Source organism: Diabrotica virgifera, chromosome 3, assembly GCF_917563875.1.
Source record: "Diabrotica virgifera virgifera chromosome 3, PGI_DIABVI_V3a".
Taxonomy (NCBI): domain Eukaryota; kingdom Metazoa; phylum Arthropoda; class Insecta; order Coleoptera; family Chrysomelidae; genus Diabrotica; species Diabrotica virgifera.
The window spans coordinates 193,260,782-193,277,766 of record NC_065445.1 but is presented as its reverse complement, the minus strand read 5'-3'; the positions used below and the strand labels follow the sequence as shown (position 1 = coordinate 193,277,766).

Here is a 16,985-nt window from a genome sequence, read left to right as displayed (position 1 = left end):
CTATTCTCTACCACAGTGTTTTTCAATCTGTGGGTAGCGACCCCCAGGGGGGTCGCGAAGCCTTACTCGGGGGTCGTCGACTGAAAGAAAAAGTTGAGGTTCTTAAAACACAATTTTAGTGGGAAGGATTTGCTTATTTGTTTTTCAAAAGTTTATCAAATTGTGGTACTATTTTTGAAATGTTACTAATCAAATCATTTTCTAATTGCAGTCTATTTCTCTTTTTAGTTTTAATGTCTACCATTGAAGACAATGTCAGTTCACACAAGTATGAAGTGGCGAGTTGCACTAATAATTTAAGACCTTCCCTTGCCAGCTCTGGGTATTGATGTTTTATTTTATCCAAAATACGTCGACACTTTGCGAATAAAATTCCATTTTAAGCATACCATCAGCAGCTAAATCTAAAAGACATTCTTTCATATTTTGTTGACATCAGTCAGATCTATTGATGTGTCCAACAAAGGGTTTGAAGGTGTTAGATACCCTGACAATAGTCAATAGGGGAGGATTCATATACTCCTATTGTCAGATTCAGAGTGCAACTCTGGAAAGTATGTCAAAAGTTGCTCTTGTAAATTATGCAAGCTCTGTATAATGCAAAGAATGTAAGCCAATACTGCAAAACTTTGGTCTGTTGCATTATCTTCATCAATCTTCTGAACACATGGAAAAGACTCAAACATTTTGTTTTGCAGAGAGGTTGACCACAATCGAAGTTTTGCGTGAAATACTTTTACTTTATCTTTAGCTTTTAAAATATTCTTTTCTCTTCTTTGAAGGTTCTTTTCAACTTGTTAAGGTAAAAGATCTGCCAAAATGCTAATTTCAAGAGCCAATAGGGTCAGAAAAACCGAAAGCATATTTAGATTTTGCATCTTGTAAGAACATTAACAATTCATCTCTCAGTTCCAGAACTCTTGTCAACACCTTTCTTTTGAATAGCCAACTGACCTTTGTGTGATAAAGGAGATTTTGATGAAGCGAGTCCATATCTTCACAAACGATTCTGAATAGCCGGGTTTGCAAAGCCTTTGATAGAATTTACAATTTTTAATACCCACTTGAGCACATTATTTATATCAGAAGGTACTACCTTAGAGCCTGTCGATGAAGAAAACAGTGTGTCCAGGATATGTTTGGTACTATCGATTTTATTTTGCAACGAGTCCGCTATTTTTGCCATTCATAGTTTTAACGCTATCGCTACAAATAGCGATATATTTTTCCCAATCAATATTTTAGTTGCAAGTGCTTTCTAAAAACATATCGTACAAACCCTGGCCAGTAGTGTTTGCAGGAAGTAAAAAATAAGATTTCTTCCATGATATTAAAGGATAAATGTACCAAAATAGGAAAAAATTATTACCGAACGTATGTTTGTAGTTTTTAATTAAATTAATTATTTCTTTGACTTTCTATGACACCAGAGGGTCGCCAGAATATTTCAACCTGTAAATGGGTCGCAAAATCAAAAAGATTGAAAAACACTGCTCTACCCTATATATTATTATGATAGATTAGGGAGATTATAATGAGAAAGGTAACTGACGATTGAGCAAGCATCAGATGCAACCTATTAAAACAATTGGACGGCATTATGCAGAAAGCTACTAACCCTCAATATATCAGATATTGGGTTGGATGCATATTTGGACAACAAAATACGAGTTCTGCATTCTGTAAAAACCTACCACCTCTAGAATAATATATAACCTATAAAACTATAAAAATGCTAAGCCACATATTAAATTTATCTGATATTCTAATTTGCAGAAACCTACCAACCCACTTGATAGTATACTTTTAATTTACAGAAACCTTCCAACCCACTTGGTAGAATTTTAATAAAGCGCCACTTGCATCCAAGTGGGTTGGTAGCTTTCCGCAAATATTGGGGATTTCCATTGTAACTGTACATCTAAACGTGCAGAAAATGTTTCTGTTGAAAGTCGAAAATATGAATTTGAGAGGTTTTGGTCGCTAAATTCATATGATGCTCAAACTAATTTTATTGCTGCTAGTGTATCCGATATCGAAAAAAAAGGTCTTATGGTAGAAATATTGAAAAAAGGAAATTATCTCGAATTTATAAAATAAAGGACACAAAAGTGTGTAGCGAAATGTTTATAAATACTCTAAAGGTAACTGCATTTCGAGTAAACACTGCATTAAAGAAATTTCATGGTCGGGCTCCTATTAGTGATCAAAGAGGTTTAAAGCAGGGAGGCAAAAACAAATTAGCAGATGAACGGATTCAAGCAGTTGTTAGTCATATTAATAAAATACCTAAATACATTTCACACTACCGTCGGGAACAAACAGAGGCAAAATATTTACCACCTGGTATCACTTTACAACAAATGTATGACATGTACAAGCAGGAAGAAACCAATCCCGTAAGCTTAATGTCATACAAGAACATATTCTACACGAAATTTAATTTGAAAATAAAGCCATTAAAAAAGACACCTGCAATGTTTGCGATACTTTTAAAATGAAAATTGATAATGAAAAGAATGAAGAAAAAAAAGAGTTCAAGCAGGAACATACGAAGCATTTGCAAGTTGCAGAGGAGGCACAGAAAATGAGAAGAGATGATTTCAAGATACTGACTGAACAAACAGATCAACCCTACCGCTTCCCAGAATACCTACAGGCATCGTATTTTATAAGCGTCAGTTGTGGGTGTATAATGCAGGAATACACAGTGCTAAAGAAAATAGAGGATACTGTTACGTTTGGGTAGAAGGTTCAGCTGGAAGGGGCGCCCAAAAAATAGGCTCTTGACTTATAAAACATGTTAAAACTAAATTAACTCCAGAAGTCAAACATTTTACGCTTTGGTGTGATTCTTGCGGTGGGCAAAATCGAAATATTAAGTTAATACTTATGCTTAAATCAATTTTGCATGCGAAACGCACAAACGTAGAAAGCATTACCGTAAAATATCTCTGTTCCGGTCACAGTTTTTTGCCCAACGACACTGATTTCAGTGATATTGAGTGGGCTCTTAAACGACAGCAAAGATTATATTATACCCCAAATGACTATATCGAGGTAATGCGTTCTTGTAGAAAGCAGAAACCATTGGTAGTAACCCAAATGCACGTCGAAGATTTTTTAGGCGTAATAAACATTGAGAAAAAAATTGCTAATCGCAAAGTGACCGAAGATAAAGAAAAAATTAATTGGTTGAAGATTAGGTCAACCAAAATAGAAAAGTCTGACCAATTTATGCTAATGATACAACAACACGATTTTTCACAACCGTATCAAAATATTTCTATCAAAAAATCTTCTCGGGGTAGAACTGCTAACGGAGAAATCTGTAGCGATTTAATACCACTGTGGCCTAACGGGAAGCCTATCGCTGAGGCGAAATTACAAAATTTAAAGGAAATGATGCACCTTATTCCTGCTGATGCATTGACTTTTTATCAAAATTTGCAGGGTGCCAACATAACTGAAGATGTTGAGGGTTACAATGTGAATGTTGAAGATCTAGATTTTGAAGTGGATGAAGTAGATTAATATTAAAATTTATTAAATTAATACGTTAAATATTCATATCCTTAACTTCCTGTAAATAAAAGTAATTTTTCTAACTTTACTGTTGTTTTTATTTAATATTGTTGGTATTAATTCCCCACTTTGCAAAATGCAGAAACCTACCAATCCACAAAAATTTGCCATTTCTCTTTTAAATTTACAATTAAAATATTTGAACATGTAGAAAATACCAAAATATTTATCCACAGTCAAAAAAAAGTTACAAAGTAGTAGCAACATATCCTACAGATTTTTTAAATCAATAAAAACTTTAAACTTGATTATCTCAGTTTGCCACTATTGAGGGTTGGTAGCTTTCTGCATAACGCCGTCCAATTAGAAGATCTTGAATTTGCGAATGACATCTGCCTGATCACTGAATACCGAAATCATATGAACACACAAGTTGGCACAGCACGTTCGGACTCCGAATAAACACAGAGAAAACCAAACTCTTAAAAAATAATGACCACCCAAATAATAATATAGTGATATACGGCAAGGAAGTATAGAAGAAGAGGTAGACAAGTTCAAAGCTCAACATGCATTCAACGCTTTAAATACATGGAAATGGAAAAGGCAGTTTTTGTTTTTATTTGATTCAGAGTTCGACCATAATCTCCAGATAGTTATTTCTGGCTCTCAGGAGTTATCAAGGAGCTATGTGGTCACAACTCTGAATCAAACACTAACAGGCTGCCTTATTTAAATACAATTTGACAAACAAACGAAATAGAAATATCGAAAACAACAAAAATTAAAATCTTTAATGCCTGATTGCACCAACAAATTTAAGCTCCAACTTAGCCCAACTCAGCTAATAGATAGGGATGCTTTAAGTCTAACTTACTTTGCACTATAATTTTCGATTCTTGTCGATCCAATCCACGTGGCAATCCATTGTGGCAAGCGAAAATTGATCTAAGCCCCAATGGTGTAACGCGTCTGTTTCGTAAGCTGAGCTTAAACAACGTCTTATAGTGCGGCAGATTCGTGCAAATTTTATAAGAATTGTGCATTTAATGATAGAATCATATAATTTGGACCACATATGTATACTACACATATAAAGATTCAAAATTAGATATGAGGTCATCTCAGATTTTACCTTTTACAAAAATGGCGGGCATTCAAAATGGCGACGATACATATATGTGATTAATAGAACGATAACTTTTAAATGAAAAGTCCGACTTCAACCAAATTTAGTATATGGGTTCTTTTTTTGATGTATAAGATTTAGCTCCTGAACCGGAAGAATCGGTTTACCAGAAGTTGTGTTTTTCCTGATTTTTTTTTTGTAAAAATATGTTGTTTTTTTTTCAATTTCTTCCCCTTGTATATATTAATTTTTCGAAAAGGTAATACCGGCATTGAAGATAGCGTAAAAATATTTTGTAGGAAATAGTTTGAACTTTTAAGTTATGTTAATTACCATGTAAATACCATAAAGTTTTTTTGATTCAAATCTTAGTACTGAATGTCAGAAGGTGGGTGATTTGAATCATATTTTCTTTGAGTGCACAAAATGCATTCCACACAGCTATAATTTAATCGAAGATTTAATAAAATGTAATGTTTTTTCACCTTTCAATATATTCTATCTATTGTCTCTGAACAGCAAAAATATATATGATTGTTTAATGAAATTTATCTGTGAAACTAAAATTAACCTCTAAATTTATTAATCCTGATAATTTGATATATTATGTACATATGGAAAAAGAAGAAGAAGAAGAAGTGTATAATGGAAAAATGTGGTGAGCAACTTGGATAGACCATAGCGGCCACCTGCAGCTTTTGAACTGAGTAGAGAGCTATGGAAGAGTTTGCTATGGAACTCTAAGGACCTCATTGCCTTCTTTATGTATGAATAGAAAATAAAAAAGTTGTGACTGGCTAACTGACACCCAAGTCTATGCCATAAAAAGAAAAAAAAATTACCATGTAATAAATGCATAACTTATCTTCACATATACCTAAGTGCGGCAGATTCGTGCAAATATTATAAGAATTATTGTGCATTTAATGGTGGAAGCATATCATTTGGACCACATATACTACATATACAAAGGTTCAAGTCTAGATATGAGGCCATCTCAGATTTTTTTTACGAAAATGGCGGGCATTCAAAAGGGCGACGATACATATGTGACTAATAGCACGATAACTTTTAAACAAAAAGTCCGACTTCAACCAAATTCGGTATATACGTTCTTTTTTTGATGTGTAAGATCGAGCTCTTAAACCGGAAGAATCGGTTTACCAGAAGTTGGGTTTTACCTGATTTTTTTGTAAAAATATGTTGTTTATTTTTTCAATTCTTTCACCTTGTATATTTTAATTTTTCAAAAAGGTAATACCGGCGTTGAAAAGAGCGCAACAATATTTTTTAGAAAATATTTTGAATTCTTTAGTTGTATTAATTTCCATTTTATAAATGCATAACATATCTTCACATGTAGGTACCTATGTGCGGCAGATTCGTGCAAATAATAATATACAAATTATTGTGCATTTAATGGTAGAAGCAAAAATAATTTGGACCACACCTACTACACATGCAAAGATTCAAATTTAGATAAGTATGAGGCTATCTCAGATTTTGTCTTTTACAAAAATGGCGGGCATTCAAAATGAATCTGCCACCCATAGGTACATACAGTCGGAAAAATGAAAGAATACCCATGAACGAACATATAAAACACGCTGTATTTTCCTGTCACCGTGTCACAAAGAAAATTGTCCAGTGCAAGTACATGTAACAATAATTATTACATGTACTTGCGCTGGCCAATTTTTTGTGTGGCAGGGTGACAGGAAAATACAGCGTGTTTTATATGTTCGTTCATTTTTCCTACTGTAGGTATGTGAACATACGTTATGCATTTATTAAATGGTATTTAAAATAACTAAAAGTTCAAAATATTTCCTAAAAAATATTTTTACATTTTTTTAATAGCGGTATCAGCTTTTTGAAAAATTTATATATACAGGGTGAAATAATTGAAAAAGAAACAACATATTTTTACATAAAAGAAAAACAGTAAAAACACAATTTCTGGTAAACCGATTCTTCTGGTCCTCGACTTCCATCTTATTCATCAAAAAAATAACCTATGTACCCAATTTGGTTAAAATCTGACATCTCGCTCAATAGTTATAGTCGCCATTTTGAATGCCCGCCAGTTTTGTAAAAGGAACAAAAACTAAGATGGCCTCATATCTAAATTTGAACCTTTATATGTGTAGTATATGTGGTCCAAATTATATGCTTCTACCATTAAATGCACAATAATTCTTATAATATTTGCACGAATCTGCCGCATATAGGTACATGTGAAGATACGTTATGCATTTATTAAATGGTAATTAACATAACTAAAAAAGTTCAAAATATTTCCTAAAAAATATTTTTACGCTCTTTTCAATGGCAGTATTAACTTTTTGAACAATTATTGCATACAGGGTGAAAGAATTGAAAAAAAAAACAACATATTTTTACATAAAAACCAGGAAAAACATAACTTCTGGCAAACCGATTCCTCCGGTTCAAGGCTTCGATCTTATGTATCAAAAAAAGAACCTACATATCCAATTTGGTTTAAATCTAACGTCTCGTTCAAAAGTTATCGTGCTATTAGTCACATATGTATACTCGCCATTTTGAATGCCCGCCATTTTTGTAAAAGGCAAAATCTGAGATGGCCCCATATCTAAATTTGAACCTATAGGTATATGTGTGATATACGTGGTCGAAATTATATACTTCTATCATTAAATGCACAATTGTTTCACATATCGGCTGCACTATTAAGCTTAAGACCTAAGCCATTAACCAGGCATAATAGTTGCATCAAAAGTATACTACTTTACGGAGCAGAAATATGGAAACAGGTCGAAACTACAACCAAAAAACTGCAAACTTCTGCAAAGAAATCTTTAAAAAATCCTGCAAATATACTGACCCAACAGAATAACTAATACAAAACTGTAGGAACGAACATAGCAAACTAACATATCTACTACAATCAAGGAAAAAAGTGGAAATGGATGTGCATCTTGGACTAGGGATGGCGGTTATTGACAAAACACCGGTTTTTGGTTATACCGGTTTTTTTACTTACGGTTAAACCTGGCGGTTATAACCGGCCAAAAAACCGGTTATTTCAATAACCGGTATTCGGTTTTTTTAATCAATAGCCAATACCCAGTAGTTATATTTATATGCACTGTAGTTTGCAATACTCCATGAGAATCGGTATCAATGTTATCGATATCGATACTATTGGAAGAATACATCAATACCAAGATAATTAATCGATATGTAAAGGGTTAAGGATGGCTTATAGCAGAGCATAATCTCATAGATAAATGAAATGAATTTCGACTCGATTGAAGTTCTCTGTTTAACCCAGGTATGACAATACCAAAAGGCACCGCTAGGAAAATATTCAAATTTGCGGTTCAGAGAACCTGCATGAAACGAGACTGTGTACTCTAATACAGAGTATGGCATTAGTAAAATAAGAAAATCTGCGATATAAATAGTTTTAATTTATATTGAGAAACTACGGTCGTGTTGGTGTAAATTTGTCTTCCTCAGAGCCTCCTTGACAACAGGTAGACCTAGAAATAGTACTATCGGAGAATGGAGGGAGACAGATTTAAATGAAAACGAAACCGTAGATTTTCTTTTTTAACTAATGTCATAGATAAATTCATTTCTCATAATGTGTTCGAAATTTATCTTTTGAGATTTGATGGTGGACTCGGTTATTCTTCATTCTTCTGAGGATCTCATCATTTACGACTCATCAGTCCACGAGTTCTTAAGTATTTTTTGATATACATAGCAATATCTCTAATACTTCAAATTTTATGTACATATCTTCGTTCAAGATCCATGATTAAACACCGTAAAAAATGACACAAAAGACGTAGCATCGCCACATTCTTCTTTTTATACCAAAAGCGAGGTTGTGGCTGTTGAGGGAGGCCCTTATCCGGTTGAAGGTGGATCTAGTTTTCTCAATAGCACTCTTATCCTGGTTGTTGGTCCATTCTTCATTCATTATGGTGTCCAGGAAGCTGTAGTTCATTATTTCTACTGGGGTTTGGTTGGCGTAGGCTAGGCCTTCTGTTATCTTTTTCCTGATAATTACTATGATCTTTGTGCTCTATATTTACAATAATCTACAATTTTCGCACACTGATGAAAATACAGTCGATCTATACTACAAAAATCCGTGTTTATTCTCCAGTCAATACTAGGTTTGAAGAATAATACCTATTATATACTAACGATCTAGCTTATAGATGCTTTTATTTCAGTTTATAGACGTTTCTCTGTAAATATATGAACTCCATAATATATAAAAGAAATTCTCCATTTTTTCTCTGAATTCATTATTTTTCCAGAGGTAACTTATCCGGTTTTTCACCGGTTATTACTTTAAAATGAAAAATCCGGTTAAAACCGGGTCAAAAAAACAACCGAAAAAACCGATTATTCCGAAGTTAAAAAACCGGTTTTAGGTTATAACCGGTAGGTTTTTCCTATCCCTATGGGACGTACCCTAGAGTGAACGCTGGTTTTCGGAGTCAGCGTCGAATCTGTGTACGAATAACCCTTTGTATTCAGGTGCACCCTAGACGCTACCCGTAGGGTGCGTCCGTAGATAGTGCACGCTGGTTTCCGAGCCGGAAAGCTGACGCCGAGTCGTTGTAGCTAAATCCTTCTTATTTATGGGCCAGTCCAAAGTGCACAAGCTCGCTGACAACTAAAAACGAATGATAATTCGCACACCGATTCAGCTATGGCTGTCTTATTCGAAAACCAGCGTGCACTATGGACGCACGCTTAGAGAGTCGCCTCGACAATCTGAATCTGACAACCAAATTTTACCAGTGTTCATGTGGGACGTACCTTTATACCGGTAGGTACAGTAAGGCCGCACTTACATTGGATCCGTTTTTCTCCGATCCGATCAGATCAGATCCGATCCGATCCGATAAGATCCGATCCGATCCGATCCGATCAGATCCGATCCGATCAGATCCGATCCGATCCGATCCGATAGGCGACACCTACATTGAATCCGTATTTCTCCGATCAGATCAGATCCGATATAGACCGATTTTCCGGCGAGGGTGCCTATATTGGTTCCGTTAACTTCTGACCACCGACCACTGACCACCGATAATGATGAAGAGTGTTGGCTGTTGTTGGAAAACAACGCTCTTAAAAGACGTAGAAAAAACGTAGATGGATGCATAAAAATAATAAAGACAGATCTTCAGGAGAATTTAATATAAACAAAAATCTACGTAACTATCCTGATAAATTTAAGATCCTATTTCTTATTTTTTCGTCACAAGAATGTAAAATAATTCATGGGAAAAAAACATTGATTTATTACAAACTATGTAGCCTTGTGTTGGCACGTATTAAAAAATATTCTGATATAAAAAGAAAAAGATATTTTAGTAACACGTGGTTACACATAGTAGGTAATATAATTATACTTCCGGTTTTATTTAAGATTATTTTCGGCAATTTCAAAGACACATTATAGTACCCGTTACAATTTTATAACCAAAGTGAAATTGACCATCCCAATAAAACTATTTACCTAGAGGCACAGAATAGGGAACAATAATTATTATTTCCTATTATGTGCTAGAAGTATTAAATTTTCGACCTGTGTAAATAAAAAGATTTTGTAACCATTATATTTAAGAAAACATTATAAAATATCTACCTTGTAGAGATACATATTACAAAATTAAATATTAAGATTTTAATGCTATTTATTGCTGATTTATTTCATGAAATAGTTAAAACAAAAAATTCAATTACTTTATATGCAAAAACCGCAATGAAACCAAACATTTCTCGATGAGAATAGGAGAAGCCACTCCCGACGTCGCGTCGGCCGATATCTGATCTGATCTGATCTGATCGGATCGGAGAAAAACGGATCAAATGTAGGCACCCCCATTTAATACTATGGGTTTATTTTTTATTCCGACGTCAGCCGACGTCGGATCTGATCTGATCGGAGAAAAACGGATCCAATGTAGGTGCGGCCTAAGAAGTAATGTATTGTAGAATGTCATCAATTTATAATTGGCAATGGAGGCTGTTAATAAATAGTTTACACAAAGAAGAAAAGTGATCGAAAATGTTATTCTACTTTTAACAGTCTTTGTATAATGAGGTCGTGAATCTCGCAATTAACATTGTTTTGTTTCAGGAAACGGTTCCCTTTTTGGTTCATCATCGAATATTATCTGCGCAGGAGTGGCAGAGCAACATGGATACCGATTTAGCTTTTTGCATTTTACCAAGTAAGTAATGTAACTCCTTGATTTTATATTTGTTACGGTATGTGAGATTTTTATTGTGTTACGTATTGGACGACAAAAGTTGAAATGAAGATTTAAAAGATGTGCTATTTAGTAGAAGTGTTAAATCGTAAATTAAACCCATTAATATGCATTCCCACATTAATCTTAACTTCTTTATTTTACTTATAGAATTGTAAAAGATATCTATGTATATTTTAATTTAATTACTACGACGATTTTTCCTTTGGAAAAATTAATATTAGTCGAAGCAATAAAGCACTGAACCTCCGAAAAAAAAAAACGACAAGACGGATCTTAATAATATTCTTTTTGCATTCGATTCGTGAATGCACCAGGAAAGTTTGTGACCCAGAGCCATGATATAATATTGAAAAATTGCATACAAAAAATGCGTTCCTAAAGTGCATCTCAAACAGACAATAATACAAATTCAGAACTCGTCAATTATTGGCGGAAATGAGTTCAATTTTGTTACTCGGGGGTTTTTGAGGTCGCTGAAAACGAACATGACGTCGAAAGTGATCTCCGGAGTACCTGTTGCCCAGGGTACCTACTGTTTACCTCGTCCTGTGGAGTTTTCGGCAAGTTCGTTAAAAAATTAGTCAAAACTTATTACTCGAGGGTTTTTGGGGTTGCTAACGACGGATGTGACATCGGAAGTGTTCTACGGAATACCTGGTGCCCAGGGTACTTACTTCTTCTGGAGTTTTCGGCAAATTCATTAAAAAATTAGCCAAAAATCATTACTTGGGGGTTATTGGGTCGCTGACGACGAATATGACATCGGAAGTGATCTATATACGGAGTACCTGGTACCCAAGGTACCTACTGTTTACCTCGATTTCTGGAGTTTTTGACCAATTCATTAAAAATTAGTCAAAATGTATTACTCGGGGTTTTAGGGGTCTTTGATGACAAATATGATATCGGAAGTGATCTCCGGAGTACCTGGTGCCCAGGGTACATACTGCTTACCTCGTTTTCTGGAGTTTTCGGCAAATTCATTAAAAATTACTCAACATTCACTACTCGGGGCTTTTTGGTGTCTCTGACGACGAATATGATATCGGAAGTGATCTCCGAAGTACCTAGTGCCCAGGGTACCTACTGTTTATCTCGTGGCTAATGATTTTTCTGACTAATTTTTTAATGAATTTGCCTAAAACTCAAGAAAATGAGGTAAACAGTAGGTACCCTGGGTACCAGGTACTCCGTAGATCACTTCCGATGTCACATTCGTCGTTAGCGACCCCAAAAACACCGAGTAATTATTTTTTACTAATTTTTTAATAAATTCTTTGCCGAAAACAAGGAGAGGTAAACAGTAGGTATCCTGGGCACCAGGTGCTCAGGAAATCACTTCCGATGTCATATCCATCGTTAGCGACCCCAAAAACCCCCCGAGTAATGATTTTTGACTAATGTTTTAATGAACTTGCCGAGAACTCCACAAGACGAGGTAATCAGTAGGTACCATGGGCACCAGGTACTCCGGAGATCACTTTCGACGTCATATTCGTTTTCAGCGACCTCAAAAACCCCCGAGTAACAAAATTGAACTTATTTCCGCCGATAATATTGACGAGTTTGATTTTTTTATTGTCTGTTTCAGATGCACTTTAACAATGCATTTTTTGTATGCAATTTCTCAATATTATATCATGGCTCTGGGTCACAAAGTTTCCTGGCGCATTCACGAATCGAATGTAAAAAGAATTATTGTCGTTTATTTTTCGGAGGTAAGGCCGGTTATAGTGCTTTTTTGCTTCGCCTATATGCATTGATTTAGTGCTTCCAGAACTAAAGTAAAGCCGAATAGATTACAGTTATACCTACGTGATCAATCAAAATCATCTATGAACTCTACATCAAGTATACGACTACACGAAGACGAAATTATGTATGAAACATGAAACAACACAAGTTATAGAAGATGAAGTAGAAATGCCAGAGCTAGAAGTGAATATTAGAGAAATTGGAGTCTATAGGAATAAAAGGCAAATATCGAGCATCTAGTTTTATTAAGTCTTGCCTAAGTATACTTTCGCTAACTTAGAACCATCAGGGGCATCTGAAATAAGCCGAAAAACCCATTGTAGCAAGAAGTAGGTGGAAATACTTTGACAAAAAATCGAATTGGATGTTAAACAAAAAAATTTAAATTACAATAACGTAGACTTACTTCGTCAAATTAAGAAGATATCCCAGCAAAATGCAACATTGGCAAATTTTTTTTTTAAATTTGCAACTAATAAATAACATATCGCTCACTGAGTTCTATAGTGGCACATTTTCAGAAAATGGTGTTTGGTGATAACCACTAAAAAATCACGAAATTTCACTTTATAATAATTGAATGAAACCGGCATAAAGGTAGCTTGCATGGAATCCCCAAGACAGAGTTTTACCACGTGCATATTTCCCTCCATTTCGCTCGAGTGGCAGCACTATACCGTCACATATTTAATATGCCGTTGACTTTAGGTGTGTTTGTGTTATTTGTATGTGGAATACGGGCACATTTTCATAAAACTAGTGTTATGCAAATTTTTAATTTTTATAACCTTCAATAAAAATATCTTATTTTTTAGTCTATACCGGCACATTAAAAGTTGTGCCAGTATGGAATGAATTTTTTGGCAAAAACATACTCTTTGTGTCACCAAAATATAAGGTTGTGTCGGTATAGAATTTACTTTAATTCAAATACTTTACTTTATACCATGAAAGAACAAAGTTGTGTCAGTATAGGTTTACTTTTTCTTATATTTCACTTAGAATGTAAGAAGAAGAAGAATGTAAGAAGTGGATCCAAAACAGAATCAAAGGCCTCCGAAACTCTGGACAATCTTATCAAATGTACAACAGGAAGATATACGTTCCAGCCAGATCAGTTAGAGATCCGTGTGACATCACAAAATACAAATAAACATGTACCGGAAATGCACAGAAGAAGAGAGACGAGCGTTTTTAAATTATACTGGGATTTGGGAGACATTTCCAAGCAGCTAAACATTATAAGTGCATTGATTAAGGAAGAACCAATAACAATGCTTTTTATTTTGTTAACCCATTCGCGGATACGACTGCATATGCAGACACTTACAAAGGGAAATTACTGTCCGCATATGCAGTTGTGTCCGCGAATGGGTTAAACAAAGTAAAAAAGTAAGGGTGTGCAAAGTTTTTTCATTTCAACTTATGTATTACTTTAGGTCTTTAAGGAGAAGTCTTTATTAACTGATGTTTCAATACTGGAAGTCGAAAAGGATAATCATAGCATGTTCCTGTATAAAACTTCCTTTAACGAATTTTATTTTAAAATGATCAACTTATTCAAAGAAATACGAACCATAAATCCTAACAAAATATTCTCTTTTAAAGACATTGAAATTAATAGGGTATATCAAAATAAAATTCCAATTTCCAGAAAAAAGTATGAAGATCTAATGTGTCTTATTCAATCTAATGCAATTAATAAAAGTCACCGTGAATTTTACATCAACTTGCATTCCACGTTTCTATTGCTGTTTCTATAATCAAGGTTTTTCTATAACTGAAAATCATTTTAAAATTCTTTTGTAGTTATTAGCAAGAAAAATATTGTTGTGTTTAACGAATATTGTTATATTGCGAATAAAAACACGATTAAAAAATTTAAAAATAAAAACGTTTATTTTATGAACTTTCTATGCCACTACTTACGACTTACTTACATCTTTGTCAAAACACTGTAAAACTTGAATTCAATGCTGGCATATTTATATCAAAGTTCTCGAAATCCATACAATGGAAAAAAATGTAATATCTAACCATCCATTGACAAGTATTTGGTTTCTTCTGTCGACCTCTTATCCATAACTTGTAATTTTGAATGGTATTTTATTATGTCATGAAACTTCATGGTCAATTATCTCAGAACTCCATTTTTGCGCTTGTGCCACTATAGAAATCAGTGAGCGATATGTATAACACACACTGGACAAAGGACAAACAGATCAAAATTAATTAAAATTATGTCGGGTGCTACATCTTCAAGTCAAAATGTAAGAACAATGAATGACAGTAATGACAGTTCCTACTGTACTGTCATTCATTGTTCTTACATTTTGACTTGAAGATGTGGCACCCGGCATAATTTTAAATAATTTGGATCTGTTTGTCCTTTGTCCAGTGTGTGTTATATGTTATTTATTTATTAGTTGCAAATTTTAAAAAATTTCTTTCTTACCAATGTTGCATTTTTCTGGGATATCTTCATAATTTGACGAAGTAAGTCTACGTTAGGTATACGCCAGTCAATGGGAGCAAGAATAGGATATTACCTCCGAATTCTATCCTAATGCATGGATTTTAATGAAATTTAGGGAATAGCCTCTACTTATCTCCTAATTCAAAGTCTACCCTAAGCTCATGTGCGCTTTTATCTTGAGGGTGGTTCCCACCCCTTCTCGGGGATGGAAAATTTTTGTGGTAAAATAACTACGGAAGTGGCCAGAGAACCTAAATCTGTGCAAAAACTGTTCCATATTTTTTTTTTCGAAAACTCGATACTTTTTGAGTTATTCGTGGTTGAAAATTGGCTATTTTTATTGAAAACTCACACCTTTTCGGACGGTTTTTTGCGAATACCTTGAAAACCATGCATCTAACGAAAAAAACTATAAAAAATATTTTTGTAGCTTATAAAAAAACAAAGAGACTCGTTCCTTCATAAATCTTCTAGTTATAATACAAAAAGGGATATGGTAGGTGAGACGAGTTTATTTTTTTGGTTCATGCTCAAAACGGTGTCTTCAACCTGAAATAACAGAGAAACGATCGATTATAGGTGTATAATGCTACTAAAACCTTCTGTAGTGCTTGAAGAGACCTTTAAAATGAGCAATATTTAATGTCGGTTACATTCAAACCAAGCGAGATATGCTGAAAAAAATTGTCGACTAATGTATTTTACGAAAAAATGAGAAGTATAGTTAACCCCTCATCCAACATAATTTAAATGCATCGTTTTTCTTCTACAATACTTTTTATTATAGTGTTATTTCTATATTAAAAAAGTTGGACGGGTTTAAAATAAAGGTGTTTGAAAAAAAAATATCAAATTATATAGCGCATTTTGAAATTTTCTTAAAAATCTTCTTTTCTCTACAGTAATGAAAAATTAAAACTAAATTTTTATCTAAAAAAAACTCTATATTTTTGTGTGTTATCTTTTTTTGTATCTCTTATCATTTTCGAGTTAAATGGAGAAAAAAGAAGATTTTTAAGAAAATTTCAAAATGCGCTGTATAAGTTGATTCTAACTTTTTCAAAAACGTTTCATTTTAAACCTGTCTAATTTTTTTTAACATAGAAAGAACACTATAATAAAAAGTATTGCAGAAGAAAAACGATGCATTTAAATTCTGTGATGAGGGGTTAACTTCATTTTAGTAAAATACATTAGTCATAAATATTTTTTGTAGCATCTGTCGCTTAGTTTGAATGTAATCGACATTTAATATGGCTTATTTTAAAGCTCTTTTGAAGCACTGCAAATGGTTTTTGTAGCATTATACACCTATAATCGACCGTTTCTCTGTTATTTCAGGTTGAATACACCGTTTTGAGCATTCACCAAAAAAACAAACTCATCTCACCTACCATGTCTCTTTTTGTATTATAACTAGGAGATTTATGAAGGAACGAATCTCTTCGTTTTTTTATAAGCTACAAAAATATTTTTAATAGTTTTCTCGTTAGATGTATGGTTTTTAAAGTATTCACAAAAAAACCGTCCGAAAAGGTGCCATTTTTCAATGAAAATAGCCAATTTTCAACCACAAATACCTCAAAAAGTATTGAGTTTGCAAAAAAAATTATAGAAAAGATTTTGCTCAGAATTAGGTTCTCTAGCCGCTTCCGTAGTTGTTTTAACCAAAAAATTTTCCGGCCCCGAGAAGGGGTGGGAACCACCCCAAGATTAAAGCGCAAATCGGCATAGAGTAGACTTTGTTTCTTGAACTATTCCTAACTTACTGTGAAAATATCAAGTAAATCGATGTAGGAGGATGGAA

The 16,985-nt window shown here is 33.9% G+C and overlaps 1 protein-coding gene across 4 annotated transcripts in view; it reads left to right on the top strand.

Annotated features, from left to right (window-relative positions):
* The window catches only part of LOC114330328 (P protein-like), a 214,929-nt gene that overhangs the window by 188,235 nt on the left and 9,709 nt on the right, over positions 1–16,985 (top strand). For all 4 annotated transcript variants that reach the window (XM_050645783.1, XM_050645780.1, XM_050645781.1 and 1 more), the window contains one exon: positions 10,812–10,905. In XM_050645783.1, coding sequence (XP_050501740.1) covers positions 10,812–10,905 — 94 coding nt within the window. The remainder of the gene's footprint in view (positions 1–10,811; positions 10,906–16,985) is intronic.